The 19,757-nt window shown below is 47.5% G+C and overlaps 1 protein-coding gene across 5 annotated transcripts in view; it reads left to right on the forward strand.

Moving 5' to 3' along the window:
- cul9 (cullin 9) overlaps positions 1 to 9,825 on the forward strand; it is a 32,143-nt gene extending 22,318 nt beyond the window's left edge. For 3 of the 5 annotated variants that reach the window (XM_030441511.1, XM_030441513.1, XM_030441514.1), the window contains 15 exons: positions 745 to 871; positions 954 to 1,159; positions 1,526 to 1,779; positions 3,442 to 3,559; positions 3,983 to 4,231; positions 4,317 to 4,457; positions 4,690 to 4,854; positions 4,991 to 5,154; positions 5,508 to 5,601; positions 5,758 to 5,832; positions 6,689 to 6,799; positions 6,908 to 7,025; positions 7,115 to 7,248; positions 7,887 to 7,978; positions 8,064 to 9,825. In XM_030441511.1, the coding sequence (XP_030297371.1) occupies positions 745 to 871; positions 954 to 1,159; positions 1,526 to 1,779; positions 3,442 to 3,559; positions 3,983 to 4,231; positions 4,317 to 4,457; positions 4,690 to 4,854; positions 4,991 to 5,154; positions 5,508 to 5,601; positions 5,758 to 5,832; positions 6,689 to 6,799; positions 6,908 to 7,025; positions 7,115 to 7,248; positions 7,887 to 7,978; positions 8,064 to 8,286 (2,271 nt within the window). In that variant the 3' untranslated portion in view covers positions 8,287 to 9,825. The remainder of the gene's footprint in view (positions 1 to 744; positions 872 to 953; positions 1,160 to 1,525; positions 1,780 to 3,441; positions 3,560 to 3,982; positions 4,232 to 4,316; positions 4,458 to 4,689; positions 4,855 to 4,990; positions 5,155 to 5,507; positions 5,602 to 5,757; positions 5,833 to 6,688; positions 6,800 to 6,907; positions 7,026 to 7,114; positions 7,249 to 7,886; positions 7,979 to 8,063) is intronic. The other 2 variants (XR_003986897.1, XR_003986896.1) reach the window with 2 other exon arrangements.
- Positions 9,826 to 19,757: the final 9,932 nt, after the last annotated feature.

Below are 19,757 nucleotides of genomic sequence, written 5' to 3' on the forward strand. Positions count from 1 at the left end.
CCAGCCCAGACGCTCAGCTTTGTACTGCAGTGAACGGGTCCAGAGAAAAAGAGAATTTAACCACCTAAAAACATCTATATCAGGTCAAGTGTACGTTATATAGAGAAAATTCACACCGCTTTACATCGCCGTCAGACCGCGCTTTCTTCTGGCACTACATTTTCTCCACTGTAGAACCTCCGTATCCCTACGCAGTTGCGCTAATGCGTAGGGATACGGAGGTTCTACGGTCTGTTAAGTTTTGTTTTTATCTAAAGTAAACCTCTCGTCCAGCAGCTGGGCCTCGCTCTGTATTCCGCGCTCGCAGATCACCTGTTGCCCAGTTGCGCTCATGCGTAGGGATACGGAGGTTCTACGGCTGAGAAAATGTAGTGCCCAAAGAAAGCGCGGTCTGACGGCGATGTAAAGCGGTGTGAATTTTCTCTATACAACGTACACTTGAACTGATATAGATGTTTTTAGGTGAGCCTTGTTTTAGGTGGTTAATTTCTCTTTTTCTCTGGACCCGTTCACTGCAGTACAGAGCTGAGCGTCTGGGCTGGAGCGGCTCTCTGCTGCTCCAAACTGAGGCTGCGCTGATCGCTGATTACAGGAAACAGATCCACTATAGATATGTACTTTATATGACCCCACTTCAAAAAACACCAACTATCCCTTTAATCTGATGATCTTCTAAGTCATACAAGTTCCGGTTTTCTCCCCTGATGCGTTCACTGACAGTCGGCTCTCTGTGCGTCGCTGCAGGAGGTCAGAGTGGACGCTCTGCTGGAGGCGACCGGCCTGTCTGCTGCCGTCCTGCTTCAAGCTCTGCTGCCGCTCATCAGTGAGGGAGGACCGCTGATCTGCAGCCAGCCCAACGAGCCCCTCCAGGGTCCGACACTTACAACACACACACACTGCTGTCCTTCATCCTCCTCCTCCTCCTCTCTGACTCACCCCCCGTCTGCTCTCAGGTGTGTTGCAGTTAAACCAGCAGGTGGCGTCTCGCAGTCTGGAGGGCGTCCCTGAATCTGTCCACCTGCTGCCCAGACAGACTTACCTGAACGTGGACGAAGACGCTGCCGGCACGCTGGAGAGGAAGAGGAACTACATCTACTGTCTGATCGTCCACATCATGAAGCAGGAGAAGGAGATGCACATCGACAACCTGGTCTTCAAGGTCAGACGTCTAGGAGAGCCACTGAGGCCACGCCCACACTCGTGTAGTCACACCTAGAAATGTTCTCAGCCTAAAAGTGTTCACATAAACACTTCTGAGTCCAGGCATGAAACAGAACCGTTCAGAACCCCCCTGAGAATCTTCATGATTTTAAGGTTCCTCCAGTATCACAGTGACGACACTGCAGACAGGAAGTGCTAACAGCTCAATCGGCACACTCCCAGTGCATCATGGGAACTCACAATACTGTACACATTACTTCTTGTTTCACTGTGAATATTCTTTTACATTATCAAGACTCAGCGTCCCCTCAGGACAAACATTACACATGCAGACTCAGAACAGTTTTCTGTCGGTCCCCTCCAGGTCCTGGACTCGTGTCAGAAGCAGGAAGCCTCTCGCTCTCCGGGCGCAGGACGTTTCAGCTGCAGCACCAGCGACGTGCTGTCCTGCATCATGCACGTCATCAGCAAAGGCTGCGTCCGACGCAACGAGGAGAACCCGCACATCGTGGAGTTCCTGCCGGAGGACCCGTCCACGCCGCAGAAAGGCCAGGCCCAGTTCTCCTTCAGCCGGACCGAGATGAGGAAGGACGCCAGAGACAGCGTAGCCGACATCAGGTGTGAGCGTGACCTTTGACGTCCCTCTGTTTCTTTTATTTAACTAATGCAGAGCAGCAGTCTTCTTCTTCATCATCACCATCATCACCCTCGTGTGTGTTTTCAGAAGCCTTCCTCTGTTTTCACTGTTTTTAAAGGACTGTTCCGCTGTTTCTCCTCATGTTTTCACCGTTAGTCACAAAGCCTCCATCAGTTTTCTCGTCAGTCAGCAGTCAGTCGTTTCTCTGTTGTGGTCAGTTGTCTGTGTGGAGGAAGTCGGTTGAGGGCAGACGTTGTTTTCGTGGTTGAAACATGTTTAATGCTCCATTCAACACGTCTGTTGTTTCCTGATGATGTCACACGAAGTTTCCTGGAAAAATTCCATGATTTGGTTTTGATTGACTGAGAAATCAGGAATGTGAGATCTTTGAAACTCTTTATGATTAATAATCATCATCAGTACTTTTGATGTTCTGCTCGGACACAGTTCTGTTCATGTTCTGCCGACCCGCTGAGCACCAACTGAGAGAAAAAAGTCTTGTGATAATAATTAAATCTTATTGATGGATGAAACTTCATCAGTCATTTTATTTGTATCGCTCCACTTCACATCAAAAGTCATCTCAGGACTGTTGAGCAGGTCCAAACCAGAATCAGAACACTTTCTCCATTTCCCTCATAATTCAAAACAAACTTCAGGAAACTTTCATGAAATCACTGAGAATCACAGACTGAGTCCCGTGAAACAAAACTGACCCGGGTTCAGTTTCTCTTCTTACTTCCCGCTTCACATTAAAACAGATCCAACAGTTAATGACTCTAATTAAAGTCTGACGTTCTGTGATTCCTCCAACATGGCCAAAATGTAAATGTTTAATTTTCTACTCAAAGAAAATAAAGAAGAGATTTAAACTTTGAACGCTGCCTGTTGCCTTATTTTCCAAATGATAATATTATAATTAATTGATGACTTTTGAATGTAAGTTATCTTTAAGATTCATAAAGCACCAAAGCTTAAAATGTTACCAAATAAAATGATAAACAGAAAAACATCAGTAATGACTGTATTTATATTTATGTGTGTGGCAGCTGTTGTTCCAGGACAGGTGTGTTTTTATGTCATTATTAAAGCTAATAATGAAATACAAACTGTTTAAATGTAATAAATGACGCAAGTTTTAATTGTATATGTAAGAGAATCAACAGAAACATGAGTAGTTGGTCTGAAGGTAGCTGATCTCAGATCTGATCCATCGTGACTATTAACATTAACAATCTGTATTCATGTAATAACTTTATTTCATGATGACAGACGGACAGAAAACCTGTTGACAGTCTGTCAGCGCTCGTGTTTAATTTGCTGTTCCTGCGTGAAACCAAACTACATTCAGTCCCGAGCTCTAAATGACGAGCCTTGTTCATAATGTGAGACAGAATAAACACACGTTGAATTCAGGACGGTGTTCACATGGTTACATCTTGGTTAAATTGTTTGAAGAACAGAATTCACAGCTTGTGTGTTACAACCAAGATCCAGTCCAGAGGACGGGAAGAGTAACAGGAAGAACTAACCCAGAGAAAAGCTCCAGGAAAACAAACACAAAACTAACAATCACAGAAATCTATCTGTAACTGTGTGTGTGTGTGTGTGTGTGTGCGTGTGCGTGCGTGTGCGTGTTGCAGTCTGATGTCGGTGCCACGGCAGTTTGAGGACGGCGTTCTGGACGCGGTTCTGTTCTCGATGGGCCGGACGATGTCGCAGGAAGAAGTCCGTCAGCTGATGCAGAGGACCGTCCAACAGGTCAGCTGACGTCCGTCAGACGCGCTCCAAACCTCCAGCAGTGTTCATGTTCACGTTGTGTTTGTCAGAACCTTGTTTCAGTCATTAACACTTTGGGTCGTTTGGATCGTGTGAGAAACACTCATGTTTATGACTCTGTTGTTTGTAGTCAGGCTTGTTGGATCTTAATCTTTATCACTTTCAGCTGAACAGAAACATGTTAAAAACACGTGATGCTGATTTGACTCATTTGATCTGGTGACCTCTGACCTCTGTGATCAGCTGTGGAGGTAAAATGTGGTTGATGTCTCCACAATGATTACACGTTACTAAAGGTCCAAAGGTGGTAACGGTCCGGTGCAGACGGGGTTTTGGACTCTTCAGTTTGTGTCTCAGGTGTGTCCAGGGACTGACAGGTGATCTGGTTCCTCTCTGTCCTCTCAGGTGTCGGGGACTCTGAGTCTGGACCTGGACCGGGCCGAACACCTGTTGGTTCACTGTAAGTGGAACGTGGACCTGCTTGTGCAGCGCTACACCGACGACCCCGACGCACTCATCATGGCTGCCGGCCTCAAGTTCCGAAACCCTCAGCCGCCGCAGAGCCCCGTCTCCACGTGCCCCGTCTGTCTGGGCCCGCGCAGCGCCGCCGCGGACTCGTTCCCCTCGCTGGGCTGCATGCACTACTGCTGCCAGGTGAGACGCACGGACCGCAGGGTCAGCTGCCGTTCAGACGCTGTTTTAACGTTGTCCTGATGTTGTTCTGATGTTTGTGCTGCAGTCGTGCTGGCAGGAGTACCTGACGGCGAGGATCGAACAGAACCTGGTGATGAACTGTAACTGTCCAATCACAGACTGCCAGGCTCAGCCCACCTCACTGTTCTTCCTCAATATCCTCACTGACAAGGACACCATCGCCAAGGTAACGCCAGCCTCCCCTGTCACCATGACAACCTGACCTCACAGAGTGTAAACGGGCAGCTTTGACAGGTTATCAGTCAGTTTGTGTTCTTTGATTTGATGATTTCATTTCTTTATTTGTTTTGTTTCATCTCACCGCTGCCTGTTGATGTCAGATGTTTGAACCTTTATCTGTGATAAAGAGTCGTCATCGTTGTTGTTGTTGTTGATGTGTGATGTCTCCTGTGTGTCAGTATGAGAATGCCTTGCTCAGAGGCTACGTGGAGTGCTGCTCCAACTTGACGTGGTGCACCAACCCTCAAGGCTGCGATCAGATCCTCTGCAAGGAGAACATGGGCAGCATGGGGACCTGCTCCAAGTGCTGCTGGTCCTCCTGCTTCAGCTGCAACTTCCCCGAGGTCAGAGGACACACACACACACACACACACACACACACACACACACACACACACACACACACACACACACACACACACACACACACACACACACACACACACAGTGAGGAGCTAACAGAGTGACGTCTCCCTGCAGGCTCACTACCCGGCCAGCTGCAGCCACATGTCTCAGTGGATGGATGATGGAGGATATTATGAAGGGATGAGTATGGAGGCTCAGAGCAAACATCTCGCCAAGCTCATCTCCAAACGCTGCCCGAGCTGCCAGGCTCAGATCGAGAAGAACGAGGGCTGCCTGCAGTGAGTGCACCTGCTGATGATGTCATCACAGCACCTGCTGATGATGTCATCACAGTACCTGCTGATGAGTAGAGACCACAGATGTCACTGTTCAATTTAAATGTTAATTTTCAGCACTGACAAAAATAATATTCAGCAAATATAAACAACAAACAGCAGCTTTCAGTGCCCGACAATAAAATACAAGAGGGAGAAATTCAGTTTCTCAAATCTGTCCAGAGTGAACCCTCTTCACAAACACGTCAATAAAGGATCTCTGAGAAAGTGACTAAACCGGGAATAACAACCTGCTGACTATAAACACTGATGAAGGTGATGATGAAGGTGATGATGAAGGTGTCCTCTCTCCTCAGTATGACCTGTGCCAAGTGTAACCATGGTTTCTGCTGGCGGTGTCTGAAACCATGGAAACCGACACACAAAGACTACTACAACTGCTCTGCCATGGTTGGTTCACACGCTGTCACATGATCATCCAGTCAGAGACGACAACATGGTCTCACACTCTGTGATAATTACGTTTAATTAAGTTTGGCTGAACGTATAAATGTTTATCGTCTCATGTGTTCTGAGATTTAATGAGTCATGTTGTTCATGTCGCAGGTGAGTAAAGCAGCGCGACAGGAGAAGAAGTTCCAGGATTATAATGAAAGATGCACCTTCCACCACCAGGCCAAGGTACCACTCCTGTACACACCTGTACACACCTGGACACACCTGTACACACCTTGACACACCTGTTCACACCTGTACACACCTTGACACACCTGTACACACCTTGACACACCTGGACACACCTGTTCACACCTGTACACACCTTGACACACCTGTACACACCTGGACACACCTGGACACACCTGTACACACTGGTCTGAGGCATCATAGTCGTCACGCAGCTGGAAAACTTTTCTTGTGAAGTAACTAGAGTTTCAGGCAGCAGACAGACAAATAGAGGCTGTTCAGACCTGAATCAACGTCTGTCCTGAGAGACCTGATCACAGGTGGGCGGCAGGTGTACAGGTGTGAGTGAGACACACTGAGGACACATCTGATCCAATCAGCTGACATGTCTGGTCTCTTTGAACCTGTCAGTGTTTGATCTGATCCAACCACTGGACCAGTGACATCATCACCAGACTCCCTTAACAAATGTGTCAGTTTAGTGAGTTGTTGAGTTGGAGACACTTTATAAACTCTGTGAAACTCTGTCTCTGACTCATTCTGCATTATTTGGACCTTCTTGTTCATTCAGCAAATGTTCTACATGAACTACTTTCTGTCTTTGAGTAGAAACATGGAGTCTGTTTAAAAGCAGGTCTGACCAGCCTCTCACTAGCATTAGCCTGATGCTAACTTGTTGCTTGTTAAAACACTTTTATCTGTGAGATGGGAACAGGAAGTGATTTTGTTGTGACATCACAGTGATCTGGTGTTAAAGTTCCTCTGAGGAGCTGCTGTGTGATGACAGTCAGATATCTGCTGAGTCGCCCTCAGCAGCTGCAGCTTGATGACTCATCATTTCTCGTCTCTTCAGGATTTTGCCGTCAACCTGGAGAACAAAGTGTCGTCCATTAACGAAGCTCTGCAGATGAAGTCTTTGACCTTTGTCATCGACGCCTGTAAAGTCCTCGCTCAGGCTCGAAAGGTATCTTCATCATCATCATCTTCATCTTCATCATCTTCATCTTCATTATCTTCATGGTCATCCGGCTGTTAGACAGCTGTGTTAACGTGCCCTGCTCTGTGTCTGCAGGTGCTGGCTTACTCCTGTGTTTACAGCTACTACAACCAGGAGACGGAGAAGATGGACGTGATGGAGCAGCAGACGGAGGCTCTGGACCTGCACACCAACGCCCTGCAGATCCTGCTGGGTGAGACTCTCTTTATTAAAACTGCCTCTGCAGCTGGAACTGGTCTTACTGGTGATACTGGTGCTGACTGGAGCTGTTGTTGTCCTCAGAGGAGACTCTGCTGCAGTGCACTGACCTGGCCTCGTGTGTCCGGCTGCTGAAACCAGAACATCTCAACACCGGACTGGAACTGATCCGACGTATCCAGGAGCGCCTGCTGGCCATCCTGCAGCACTCCACCCAGGTAGAACCAGTCTGAAACCAGTCTGAAACCAGTCTGAAACCAGTCTGAAACCAGTCTGAAACCAGTCTGAAACCAGCCTGAAACAAACCAGTCTGAAACCAGCCTGAAACCAGCCTGAAACCAGTCTGAAACCAGCCTGAAACAAACCAGTCTGAAACCAGCCTGAAGCCAGTCTGAAACCAGTCTACAGTCAGTCTGATTAAAAACCAGTTCACCTCCAGTTTGAAGACCAGTATTCACTCTGATTGGTTTCAGAATACATCGGTTACCAACCAGCTAAAGTCTTAAATAGTCTTAAACTGGTTTCAGACCAATTTGATATCACTCTGAAACCAGTTTACACTGAGCCTGATTGAAACCAGTTTGAAACGCAGTTGATTTAAACTCGGTCAGGAACTGGATTATAACCAGTGTGAATCCTGTTTGCACTGTAAACCACATTGATATATTTGTAGCAGTTTAAACCAGTTTGACACCAGTTTAGCTTCACAGGTCCGTTTGAGCGTCCGGCTGGATTTAAACTGAACGTTGTTATTTATCATCTCGTTAATGTTCGACAGTCTGAACTCTCTGCTGAGAAACCAAAGTGGGTAAATGAACTGTGATTCAGCAGCAACAGTTTCCTGTTTCTGTCTCAGGACTTCAGGGTTGGTTATCAGTCCAAGAGCTGCCTGGAACCAGAATCCACTCAGGCCTCCAACCTGTCCAACCACACCGACGCCAACAAAGTGTGAGTACGACGCCCAACAACAGAATCATCGGCTCAGACAACTGAATTCACTGTCGACTTCCAGACTGAACGTTTTTGTTCTCAGGTCCAAGTCGGAGCGAGCGTCGGACTCTGGAGACTCGGATAACAACAACAACACGGGCGAGGAGGGCGGCGAGGAGGCAGAGGACGAGGACGACGAGTACGATGAAGAGTATGTCCCCGAGTGGCACGAGGACTACGACGAGGACGACATCGACGAGGACGACTTCTTCTCCGACGACGACGAGTCCGAGAACCTGGAGAGGGACTTCAGCCCCTTCGACTGAGCCACCGCAAACAACTGAAACCTCCCAGAGTCCAAGGAAGAGGACGAGTCGGGCCCCGCCACGGCCCCGCCCCCTTCCTGATGACATCAGGAAGGACGGGAGACGATTAGAGGGACGTCCTTCACCTTAACCCCGCCCCCAACACAGCTGCACTTGCTTCTCCACTTCCTGTATTTTACCTTCTGTTTTCATAACGTACGGAGGAAGTCAAGGGTCAAAATTCATGAGCAGAAAAAAAGTTCTGACTTTAATTTTCAATTCTGAGAGAAAAAAACAAGAAAATTCTTAGTTTAGTCTTCAAATAATGAAAGTAAAGTAAAGTCAGAGTGACACGATTCTGTTTGTTCTTCACACACCTGAACATGTTTAGACTCAGTCTGAAACCAGTTTAGACTCAGTCAGAAACCAGTTTAGACTCAGTCAGAAAAAACAGTTTAGACTCAGTCAGAAACCAGTTTGAGGTTGTGTCTGATGCTGGTCTGAAACCAGTTTGAGGTTGTGTCTGATGCTGGTCTGAAACCAGTTTGAGGTTGTGTCTGATGCTGGTCTGAAACCAGTTTGAGGTTGTGTCTGATGCTGGTCTGAAACCAGTTTAGACTCAGTCTGAAACCAGTTTGAGGTTGTGTCTGATGCTGGTCTGAAACCAGTTTGAGGTTGTGTCTGATGCTGGTCTGAAACCAGTTTGAGGTTGTGTCTGATGCTGGTCTGAAACAGAATGTTTGATTTTTATTTTTGAGACAAATCAGACGTGAATTTAAAAACTGATTATTTGTTTGATCTCAGAACCTTTTTTCCTCTTTGGTTTTGGCCCGATGTGTCTTCTGTACTGAACCAGCTCTGCTCTGTCCCGGTTCTGGGTCTGGGTCTGGTTCTGGTTCTGGTTCTGGCTCTTGGTGGTTTGGTGTCCGACAGCGTTCCAGAGGAAGTCTGTTAGTTAGTGTTTGTTTCCTGCTTGGTGCCGAGACGAGTCCAGAACAGCAGAAGGGACGTTGAGGCTGCCGGTCCTCGTCGTCCGTCTTTGACCCGTTGGTGTCGTCACACGTTCTGCCTTGATTTCTGTCCATGATGGAAGTTGCCTTCGCTTGAGTTTAAGGAAGATTAGAGAAGATTAAGCTGCATCACTTCCTCTGTAACTGTTTCACATTTAGAGTTACTCAACAGTTTTTTTACATGTTTGTAGCGTCGGACGTTTCTGTGCATCTGCAGAGACTCTGACGTCTGTAGGAGCTGTAAATTCTGACATCAGCCTCTGAAGTATCACTGCAATAACTGATCGATTGATTATCGGCTCACCGTCGCATCATCTGCTGAGCAAAGACTCCGTCACCTGCTCTGTTTTCTGTCTTTCAAAAGGACGTCGTTGGAGAGTTCTGGTTCGTGGAGTCGAGGGAAGATGATATTCCAACTTTTGCTGTAATTTTGAGAGATCCTATATTCATATTGTTGATGTTCTATAATGTTCTTTCTGGTTTCTTTGCTGTGGTCGAGCGACTTCAGCCAGCAAACTAAATAAATAAAAGCTTTTTCTGCTACGCTGCAGGACGACTGCTCTCCGTCTTTATTTGATCCTGTCAGTGTCGTTCACGCTGACTCCAGATCAGTTCTACATTAAATGAACCACATGATGCAGTTCTGACGATCAATATGAGAATATGAGGTTATAAATGAGAGAAGACTCATGAAGGTGAATCACAGTCACCTAATTAACCTTAAAGTCATCCCCTTGTTTGTGAAGTAATCTGATTACTATCAGTCTGACATCGTCATGGCGACTCTGCAACTATGTTAATAACCAATTAATCATTTGCTGGTGACCAGCAGCATGGGATGTGTCCACAACTTATTTCATATTGCAGAGTATGAGGAGTGAATCCAGCACACAGAGTCAGTGAGGTCGTCACAGAACACCAAGTTTACTGAACACAAGCTTCAAACCTGCAAGATTTTAGGCTCATTTGAGGGCACCGAAACAAACTGCACTATAAATGCAACACTTTGTTTGTTGCTTCCATTTCTCTCACAAGTTTAAGTTCACAATTTTATAAAGTTTTTCTTTTGTATGTACACAAAATAATTTCTTCTTTCAGATGTTGAGCACACATTTGTTAAAATCCAGTAAAATAAGCCGTCCAGCTGACAGGTGCTGATTGAACAGGACTCAGGCTCAGGTGATCCTGACAGCATGGGCAGGAACACCTGTGCTGGTGACCAGAATACCAGCACCAGCATGGGATGCTGGTCACCAGCTTCCTCAGCAACATCACCAGCAAGACTATGCTGGTAGGCCATCATAATTAATGGGACCTTGCTGGTGGACCAGCTTCTTCATGCTGGTCTACCAGCTAAACCAGCACCAAACCAGCACTAACCAGCACTAACCAGCATGGAAATCGTGCTGGTCTATGCTGGTTTTTTCAGCAGGGTTCCTGTCCCCTTGTCTCAAAGTCTGTTGTTGTGTTTTCAGTTAAATGTGTGTAATGTCTGTGTGGTTACAGGATGAACATATAAATCATCATTAATGTTCCCTCAGTTTAATCCTGAAGCTCTTCATGTGTTAAAAACAGTTAGCGGTTGCTAACGAGTGTCTGAATGAGACTACAGAGGTTGTCGGGGACATTAAACGTCCTCACAGCGAACACGGAGACTCATCTACTCACTAGTCCGTCTTTACAGCCACTTTAGTTACACACTGTTCTAACTCTGACTTTACAACTTGTACATTGATCAGTTTATAGAAAACCTGGATAGTAATTGTGCAGTAAGACTCTTAGTGGTGGTGACGTTTCAGTCATGTGACCGTGATGTCGTCTGTTTGTAGCCTAGCATTAGCTTCTTACTGCTACACAGTTAATTTAGCTTCACACATCACAGAGTGGAGTTCATCTGTGGAGATTATCTGGATCAACAGAACCTGGACGGATCAGAACCTTCAGATGATGTTCTGTAAAGTCTCACTCCAACATGGCCGCCGCTCGATGTAACTATCAATATGCTTCAGATTAGAAAAGTTTTTTGAAGGTTAGAAAATGTAAACTTGTTGAAAGTGATCGAACCAGATGATGTGACATTAATAAGTGCAGCAGCGTGAATGATCTCATCACATTCATCAGATACTGATGCTGCTGTTTGAACAGACTCTGCTGTGCATCTTCTCACCACCAGGTGTCGCTGTTCACATTCAGACGGCCTGAAGCAGAAGTCAGAGTGTAAGCAACACACGATGGTGACGTCACTCCGTTAACGGACTAACTACTGTAGAGTTAATAACGTGATGACAGCAGATCTCTGATCAGATGGAGTCCGTTTATCATCTGCAGGGTTAGTGTTAGTTCCTGAGTGTCCTTCACTTTGGTTCATGTTCTCTGAGACACATGTCAAACCTCCTCCTCCTCCTCCTCCTCCTCTCCTCCTCCTCTCCTGCTCCTCCTCCTGCTGCTCCTCCTCCTCCATCTCCTCCTCCTCTCCTCCTCCATCTCCTGCTCCTCCTCCTCTCCTCCTCCATCTCCTGCTCCTCCTCCATCTCCTGCTCCTCCTCCTCCTCCTCCTCCATCTCCTGCTCCTCCTCCATCTCCTCCTCCTCCTCCTCCTCCTCCATCTCCTCCTCCTCCTCCTCCTCCTCCTCCTCCATCTCCTGCTCCTCCTCCTGCTGCTCCTCCTCCTCCTCCTCCTCCTCCTCCTCCTCCTCCTCCATCTCCTGCTCCTCCTCCATCTCCTGCTCCTCCTCCATCTCCTCCTCCTCCTCCTCCTCTCCTCCTCCATCTCCTCCTCACAGCTCTGAAACAATCCACGGAAATGACCCCCACCCACACAGCCAACCGACTCCACCTCCCCCAGTGGAAAAGTGTCCAGCTCCGTCAGCCCGGACAGGAACCCTCCTCCTCCCCCCTCCTCCCCCCTCCTCCTCCTCCCCCCTTCTCCCTCCTCCCCCCTCCCTCCCTCCTCCTCCCTCCTCCCTCCTCCTCCCCCCTCCTCCTCCTCCCCCCTCCTCCTCCTCCCCCCCTCTGACTCTCTGTCCTCTGCTCCTCTTCACTCAGTGTCATGTGCTTCAGTAAAAGTGTCAGAGTGAGACGTCAGCTAACGAACCCGAGGAGACGAGTCCGTGTGACGATCAGACTGAAGGAACGTTGATCTCTGTGTTTGTTGAACGCTTCATTTCAAACTGACTTGTGAGGAAGTTGAACAAACACTGTGTTTCTCTTGTGTCACCTTCTGCTGGCTGGCAGCCGGTCGCTTTATAAAAGTTACTGCAATGAATACAAATATGATTTTCCCTTTAAGCCTGAAACAAAGTCTTAACTCTCAAAACGTTGAAGATTGTCCTCACACAACTGACCAGCCTCTAACAGGAAGGAGGTCATTTCTCCTGCTGCTCAGTGGATTTCCTCTGTTCTTATCACTTCCACAGGAAGACCAGACAGAAAGACAGAGGAGGAGAGAAGGAGAGAAGGAGAGGAGGAGAGAAGGAGAGAAGGAGAGGAGGAGAGAAGGAGAGGAGGAGGAGTTTATCAGCAGGGAGTTCAGACCTGCTGCTGGCGTCCATCTCCACACTGACCACACTGATGTGATGTCACAAACAGACTCCATGTTTCTACTCGCAGACAGAAAGAAGTTCATGTAGAACATTTGCTGAATGAACAAGAAGGTCCAAATAATGCAGAATGAGTCAGAGACAGAGTTTCACAGAGTTTATAAAGTGTCTCCAACTCAACAACTCACTAAACTGACACATTTGTTAAGGGAGTCTGGGGACTTTCTCCACGGGGACAAAGAAGTAGCCTATATTGTTCCTGTTTAGTGTCTTTGTAACATGTGACATGTTTAGATCAATAACATGTTTCTTCTTTCATAAACTTCTTCTCCTCCTTCTTCTTCCCTGTGAAAAGGGAAGTCACATTATCACTCCATTATTGACTTTTAACTTTCTCTGACTTGGTTCCTGTCTGAGTGGTTTGGACCCGTCCTGATGGACTTCCCCTCCACCTCACAGAGTTATAAACACTCCACCAGCAGAGGAAGCAGGAGGCGTGGCCTCCTCCCTCCACCCTCTCTCTCTCCTCCAGCTGTTTAAAAGCAGCTGGTGGTCGTGCGAGCCTCCACTCAGTGGTGTGGACGGGAGCAGACATGACAGCAGTGGGAGAACTGGTTCTGGTACTGGGCTTACTGGTAAGCGCTCACTGTGAGGTGAGACCACGAGACCCAGAGGTGGAGGAAGAGGAGGAGGAGCTGGGAGGAAGAGCAGCAGGAGGAGGAGGAGGAGGAGGAGGAGGAGGAGCAGTGTTCCCTCCTCTCCTCCAGGTGTCACACACCTCCCCACTGGAGGACAGAGGGAACCAGCCGACCCGGACCGGGTGAGTCCAACTCGAGCTTCACTTACTGCCTTTAGTCTCTGCTCTCAGCTGAGGCAGCTCTGAGGACAGTCGGTAACACAGTGGAGATCTGATTGATCAGTCTGATCACTGATCAATCAGACTGCCAGGAAACTAACATGTGACTCCACCAGCTTCTCGGTGTGGAACAGGTTCTGCCCTCTCTGGTCTGAGTTCACAGTTCACTGAAGTTCTGTTCAGACTAAAGAGTTCTGATGACATCATCTGCACTCCTGAAAAACCCAAACAGATCGATTCATCAATAACACGATCGGTTGAACAGAGAGAACATCTTCCATCGCACAGTTAACATCTGAGGTCTGAGAGGCAGCGGCCTGAAGTAACTGAGTACATTTACTGATTATAAAGTATTCTGAACATATTCTGAATATAAAGAACTGAAACTGGATCAGGTTCGGTGTCGGTCCTGCTGCTGGTTGTTACTGTGGATTGTTCTGAGTTGATGATGAAGTTAGCTTGTGAGCTAGCTATCGTCAGTCTGATGGTTAGCTTCTGAACAGTGACAGTGAACAATGATGTCATCACAGCTGAGCTCGGCCTGACGGGAGGCGGGGCCTATTTACTACACTGAGCTGCTTTTAGACCAATCAGAAGTCAGAATCTCACACATGATGTGTCAGTTTGTTATTAAGTTATATATTATTATTAAAGTCAAACCTCATGTTACAGCTCAGTGAACTACATCGTCTCATCCACACGGCACCAGAACCAACATGGAGCCAACTGGGTCAGAAAAGGTTCTGAACAAGATGAACGTCACAATAAATCTGCTCATACTGACAACTGCAGTTCTGGTTCTGGTTCAGTTCTGTGGTTCTGTGGTTCACACTAAGCTGCCGGCTGTGACGTCGTTATAATGACGTATTTTCATTCTGATGTTTCATCAGTTTGATCAGAACTGACACACATCATGTGTGATGATGACCCAGTTCAACTGGATCAGTACTTTATCATCTCTCTTCAGCCACTGCTGACAGAGGTTCCACCAATAAGGTCCATGAAGGGAACCGGAAGGGGCGGGGACTTCCGGGCTCTATTAACATGAGGGGCGGGGCTTCGGTACAATCACCTGTACTCTGGGTTAACTAGCGGTTCCGTTAGCTGACCCGGCAGACCTGCTGGACCGCGAGGCCTGCAGAGGAGGAGAGGAGGAGCAGCAGGAGGAGAGGAGGAGGAGAGGAGGAGAGGAGGAGGAGACAGAAGAGACGCTGCAGGGGAACGGAACCATGGAGATTCTAGTGAGTGAAGTTCTGCTGATCGAACACTCGGGGCCAGTTGTTGGTCGCCATCTTGTGGCTAATGCGAGTAAGGTTAGAAATGCGCTAATCTGTCGTGTGAACACAGTTAGCTTGTTAGCCTAGCTAGCCTGTTAGCATCCAGACCACAGGTTTTTAAAGAGGACAGGTGGGCTCGTGTCAGCCTGGTTACCTGTTCGTGCATTCTGATTGGGCGACAGGCGCTGCCAAAATGGCGCCGGGCGGGAACACACAGGTTCAGGTAAACACTCCTCCTTATTTAATGTATTTGTCACTTTTGTAAGTGAAGTGATTGAAGTTGTCAGTTTAGTTCTTTAAGACGTGAAACTGTGTGAAGTGACGTGGAGACTTTCTGTTTGTGACACAGTTAGTGTTGTTAGTATGATGACGTGATCATACTGTGCTCTCACCTGGATTATTCTAGAAAGAATCTTTAAAGGTGCGCTACGAAGAAGAAGAAGAAGAAGAAGAAGAAACTCAAGATCAGAAATAAACATTTACAATATTAATGATGTAATTATACAAACTGTCTCCGCCAGCTGTTCTGAGGACGACAAGGTCCCAGAACACTGTGTGAAGCTGGGGAGGTGGCGGGGTCCGCCACATCTGAACACGGTCAAACTCCTTTAAGGTCAGTTTGTTTATTGAGTCAAGAAAACAAAGAGCTTCTTTAGTTTGTATGAGCAGAAGGAAACCAGCCAATCAGGATCTTTCTCTGCTCATTAACATTCCTTCACCTGAACTACACGTCCACACCTGGACGATGTCGAGACACGGTCAGGGTTTATTTCACGGAACAGTTTGAAATGTACCTCCTTGAATACATTATTACATGTATCACACTGAGCCAGGCAGTTCTCGTGTCAGTGTGACCGGGCTTCATCTGGATCATCAGAACCTCTGACGGGCTCGGTGTCACACAGCTGATGAGGAATCACAAATACTGAATCTTGTTCCGCCAGGAAATGTTACAGACTCACCGTAATAGAGCTCAACAGTGACCGCCCACTTTTTAACGGCTCCGGTTCCGGAAGTGAATTTGCCATTAATTTACTCCACTGACGTTTCATAAAGTCCTTATATAAAGAGTTTTAGGCCAATCAGCGAGCAGATGAATCGTGACCATAAAACATTTAATTTGGCGCAAAAAATGTTGGAAAACTGAGAAAAAAGCAAAGAGACAAGACTGTGTCTCCTCCTCATCACTGAATGAACGCAGCAGGTCAGACAGTGACATCATGGTCGCTCTGCGGGAAACCATCGTAGAGTTCAGTGTTAGCAGGAACTAGCTAACATGAAATTCGCGGATTTGGTAAACATTTCCATGGTAACAGCGAGCTCCACCAATCAGAGACGTTGCTGTTACACTATAGGATTGTGGGTAGTGTAGTACTTCTCCATGACATCGTGAATAAAACATGTTTTCTCAAAACAAGGTTGATATCATACGGACTTCTGACTTCTACAGGATCATATATCATCGTTTGACAATCTGAGTCTACTTTGGATGGTTACGACATTATGGCCAATAATCAAAATCTATATGCAGAATATGAATGGCATTTTCACCTCCGGAACCTCACTGTTCAGCTCTATGACAATGTGTAGTATGACACGCACACACACACGTGCGCACGCACACGCACACGCACACGCACACGCACACACGCACACACACGGGTCATGATAATAGAAGTACAGACCGGGGAGCTTTAAAATGTTTTGACTGCCAGCGTGCTTATAATAGGCCTGTACCACCCGGGCTGCTGACACACACACACACACACACGCACACACACGCACACACACGCACACGCATGCACACACACACACGCACACACACACAGGCTGTAGGTGTCCTCTGTGCATCCTCCATCTTGTTCCATGTGTGTTTCTGTGTTTGTGATGTTGAATACAGCGTGATGACGTCCGGCTGGAATCATCAGCTCTCTTTCCTACGTCGGCATCATGATTGTGTGTTTTGAGACTCGACAGACGAAATCTGAGGGTTCAAACTCTCAGGTGACATATTTCTCCGTGTGCTCACTCGGGCCTCCGTCGTTATTCTGACCCACATCCAAACATGAGACCGCAGGACCCTTCCACAGATCCACAGATAAAATGTTCCCTGAGGGCTGTAAACCATCAACCCTCCCCCACGTTAAACTGCTGTACTGACACCGTTCACAAACTGAGCTCTTTGTGCTGTGAGGGTTGCCAGGTCTGCTCATTATAAGCATTTCTTTTTTACTTGTCTTCAGCTGTAGTAGCTTCTTCTGTCTTGCTCCTGTCATTGCTATATCTCATCAAGTGGCAGGATCGCGACCCGGTTCTCTCTGCCTCTCCCTAAAAACGGAGCAAACGCAGATGACGAGTCAGAAGCTGCCGCAGTGTTTCCTCCGGCAGAAGTACGGCTGCTTGTGTCAGAGTAGAAGCACTCATTCAGCCTCTCTGCCCGGAGGTCAGAGGTCAACAGGCAGTGAAGTGCTGATGAGCTGGAGCTAAAAAAAAGTTCTGTTGGCCTCAGAAGAGAAATGTTACAGGATCATTCTAGAGTTTCAGTCCAATAACCACAAATCCTGCTGATCATTTACAGTCAGTTTCAGTCCACTTCTAATGAAGGGACCGAGCGTCACCAGCCGGTGTCTGATCATCAGTATCTGTGTTTGTCTGTCTAACTGATGATCAGAATGATTAATATTAATATAACAGCAACACTTCAGCTCTGATGCAGGAACTAAAGTTATCAAATGAATGTAGAGGAGTGGAAATACTCAAGTAAAGTGTCAAAAGGTTTTACTTAAGAGCAATACTTGAGTAAATGTACTTGGTTACATTCCATCACTTCCCACCAATCAGCCCTGAACAAATCAATCTGAACGTTGCTGCAGAGAGATCCACAGTTTATGCTCTTATTTTGAAGTATACCCAAAGTCTTCCTGTCTGTGGCGTCATGGCGGACGTCCCGGCTGAGATCTGTGACCTTCTGCCTCCTCGGAGCTGCTTCTGTTCAGCTCAGCAGAAGAAGAAGCTCAGCTGACACGTTCAGATCAAAGAGAGCTGCAGATAACGTGACCATGAAGGCATCGTCTGCTGCTCATCCATCTGTTATCAGGACACACAGCTGCCAGATGAAAGGTGGATATCTAAAGAGCTGTTCTGAACTGATGATGGTCTGAGGATGGATCCACACTGACACGTGTTCAGGTTAAAGACAGATTTCTCCCTGTAGCGCCGCCCTCAGGACAAACTGCTGATCACTGCGCTGTTACTAAGAGAAATCCCTCCAGTGGTGCGTTCAGTGGTTCACAGACATCCTTCTGGTCTCAGCTTGAACTCTTGAAGCTGCAGCTTGTTTCCCTCAGCCTGCTCTCCACCACAGAGCTCAGTCTGACACCGGGACGGTTTGACTGATCGCAGCTGTGACGCTGAGACACTCGGAGCCCAGTGAAGAAGACATGTCTGCAGATTTGAGGGTTCTGGGTCCAAACTGAGAAGTGCTGCGCCGCCTCTCACAAAATGACTGACAGCACAACATTTAGCTGATGTGTTGGAACATGTCTTCAGTCTGAGACGTTCAGCGCAGTACAGCAGTTATTCTGTCATGTTCTGTCAGGACCGTTTTACAGTGAAACTCTCGCCAGAAAGCATCCGAGGCTTTATTTGTGATTGAATGAGTCAAACCTCTGTGTAAATGCATCATCACGAGGAAAGAGGCACTTTTAAGATTTACTGTAGTTTCGTTTTGGGCAGGAGAGTAATGGTGGACCTCCTGCCTGTCAGGTCGCACTCGGGGATCGACACGTTTTGTCTGCCATGACGGCAGCACGCCGGGGATCCTGCTCCTGCAGTGAGTTGTTCAAAAACCTTCTTTTTAGTAAACTGTGTACACACACAATGTTCTCAGTGCTCGTGTTCATGTGTAGAGACCCTGGTGGTGCTGCCAGCAAAGTTTCATGTTGTGTCGAGACTTCTTACTGTTTTAAACAGAGAGATTTTGATGCTAGCGTGCCAGTTCCCCTGCACTCCACTGAAAATTAGCTTTCCCAAAACGAAACTACAGTAAATGATGAAGCATTTACACGAAGGTTTGACTCGTATTCAATCACAAATAAAGCCTCGGTTGCTTTTTAGCGAGAGTTTCACTCCAATAGTAAAAGCCCAACGGAGAGTGAGATGACCCCATAGACCGGTCTGGGTCTGGGTCCGGGTCCGGGTCCAGGTCCGGGTCCAGGTCCGGGTCCTGTATGAAGGATGGGAGGCCCTGAAGTGTCTCCTCACTCAACAATCAGTAAACTGAGACGTCTGTCAGTGTCGTCGGGTCGGGGAGATGGAACGTGTGTTCCTTTATTTCTTACTTTCTATCCACCAAAACAGCTTCTGGCAGGTTTTCTGTGGGTTGTAAATGCATTCTGGGAAATGTAGGCAAAACTCGACTTCAGGAAATGACACTGATTCATCACAACGAAGACTCCTGGACAGAGTCAGACCTCCTCTTCTCTGACAGTGGGGTCCAACAGCAACAGAGAGGAGGCGTCACTTTGTTCTGACAGCACTCGTCTCACGTTGTTCGTTAAAATGGAACTTTTAGAAATGAACTGGACTCAGACTGAGCGAGGATGGAGGAGACGAGCTGCAGCGAGTTCAGGAGGAGCAGGACAGATTAACTGAGGAGGAGGAGGAGCAGGAGGAGGAGGAGGAGGAGCAGCAGGAGGAGGAGGAGCAGGAGGAGGAGGAGGAGGAGGAGGAGGAGAGGAGGGAGGAGGAGGAGCAGGGGAGGAGGAGGAGGAGGAGCAGGAGGAGCAGGAGGAGGAGGAGGAGCAGGAGG

Source organism: Sparus aurata, chromosome 15 (assembly GCF_900880675.1).
Source record: "Sparus aurata chromosome 15, fSpaAur1.1, whole genome shotgun sequence".
In the NCBI taxonomy this organism is placed as follows: Eukaryota; Metazoa; Chordata; class Actinopteri; order Spariformes; family Sparidae; genus Sparus; species Sparus aurata.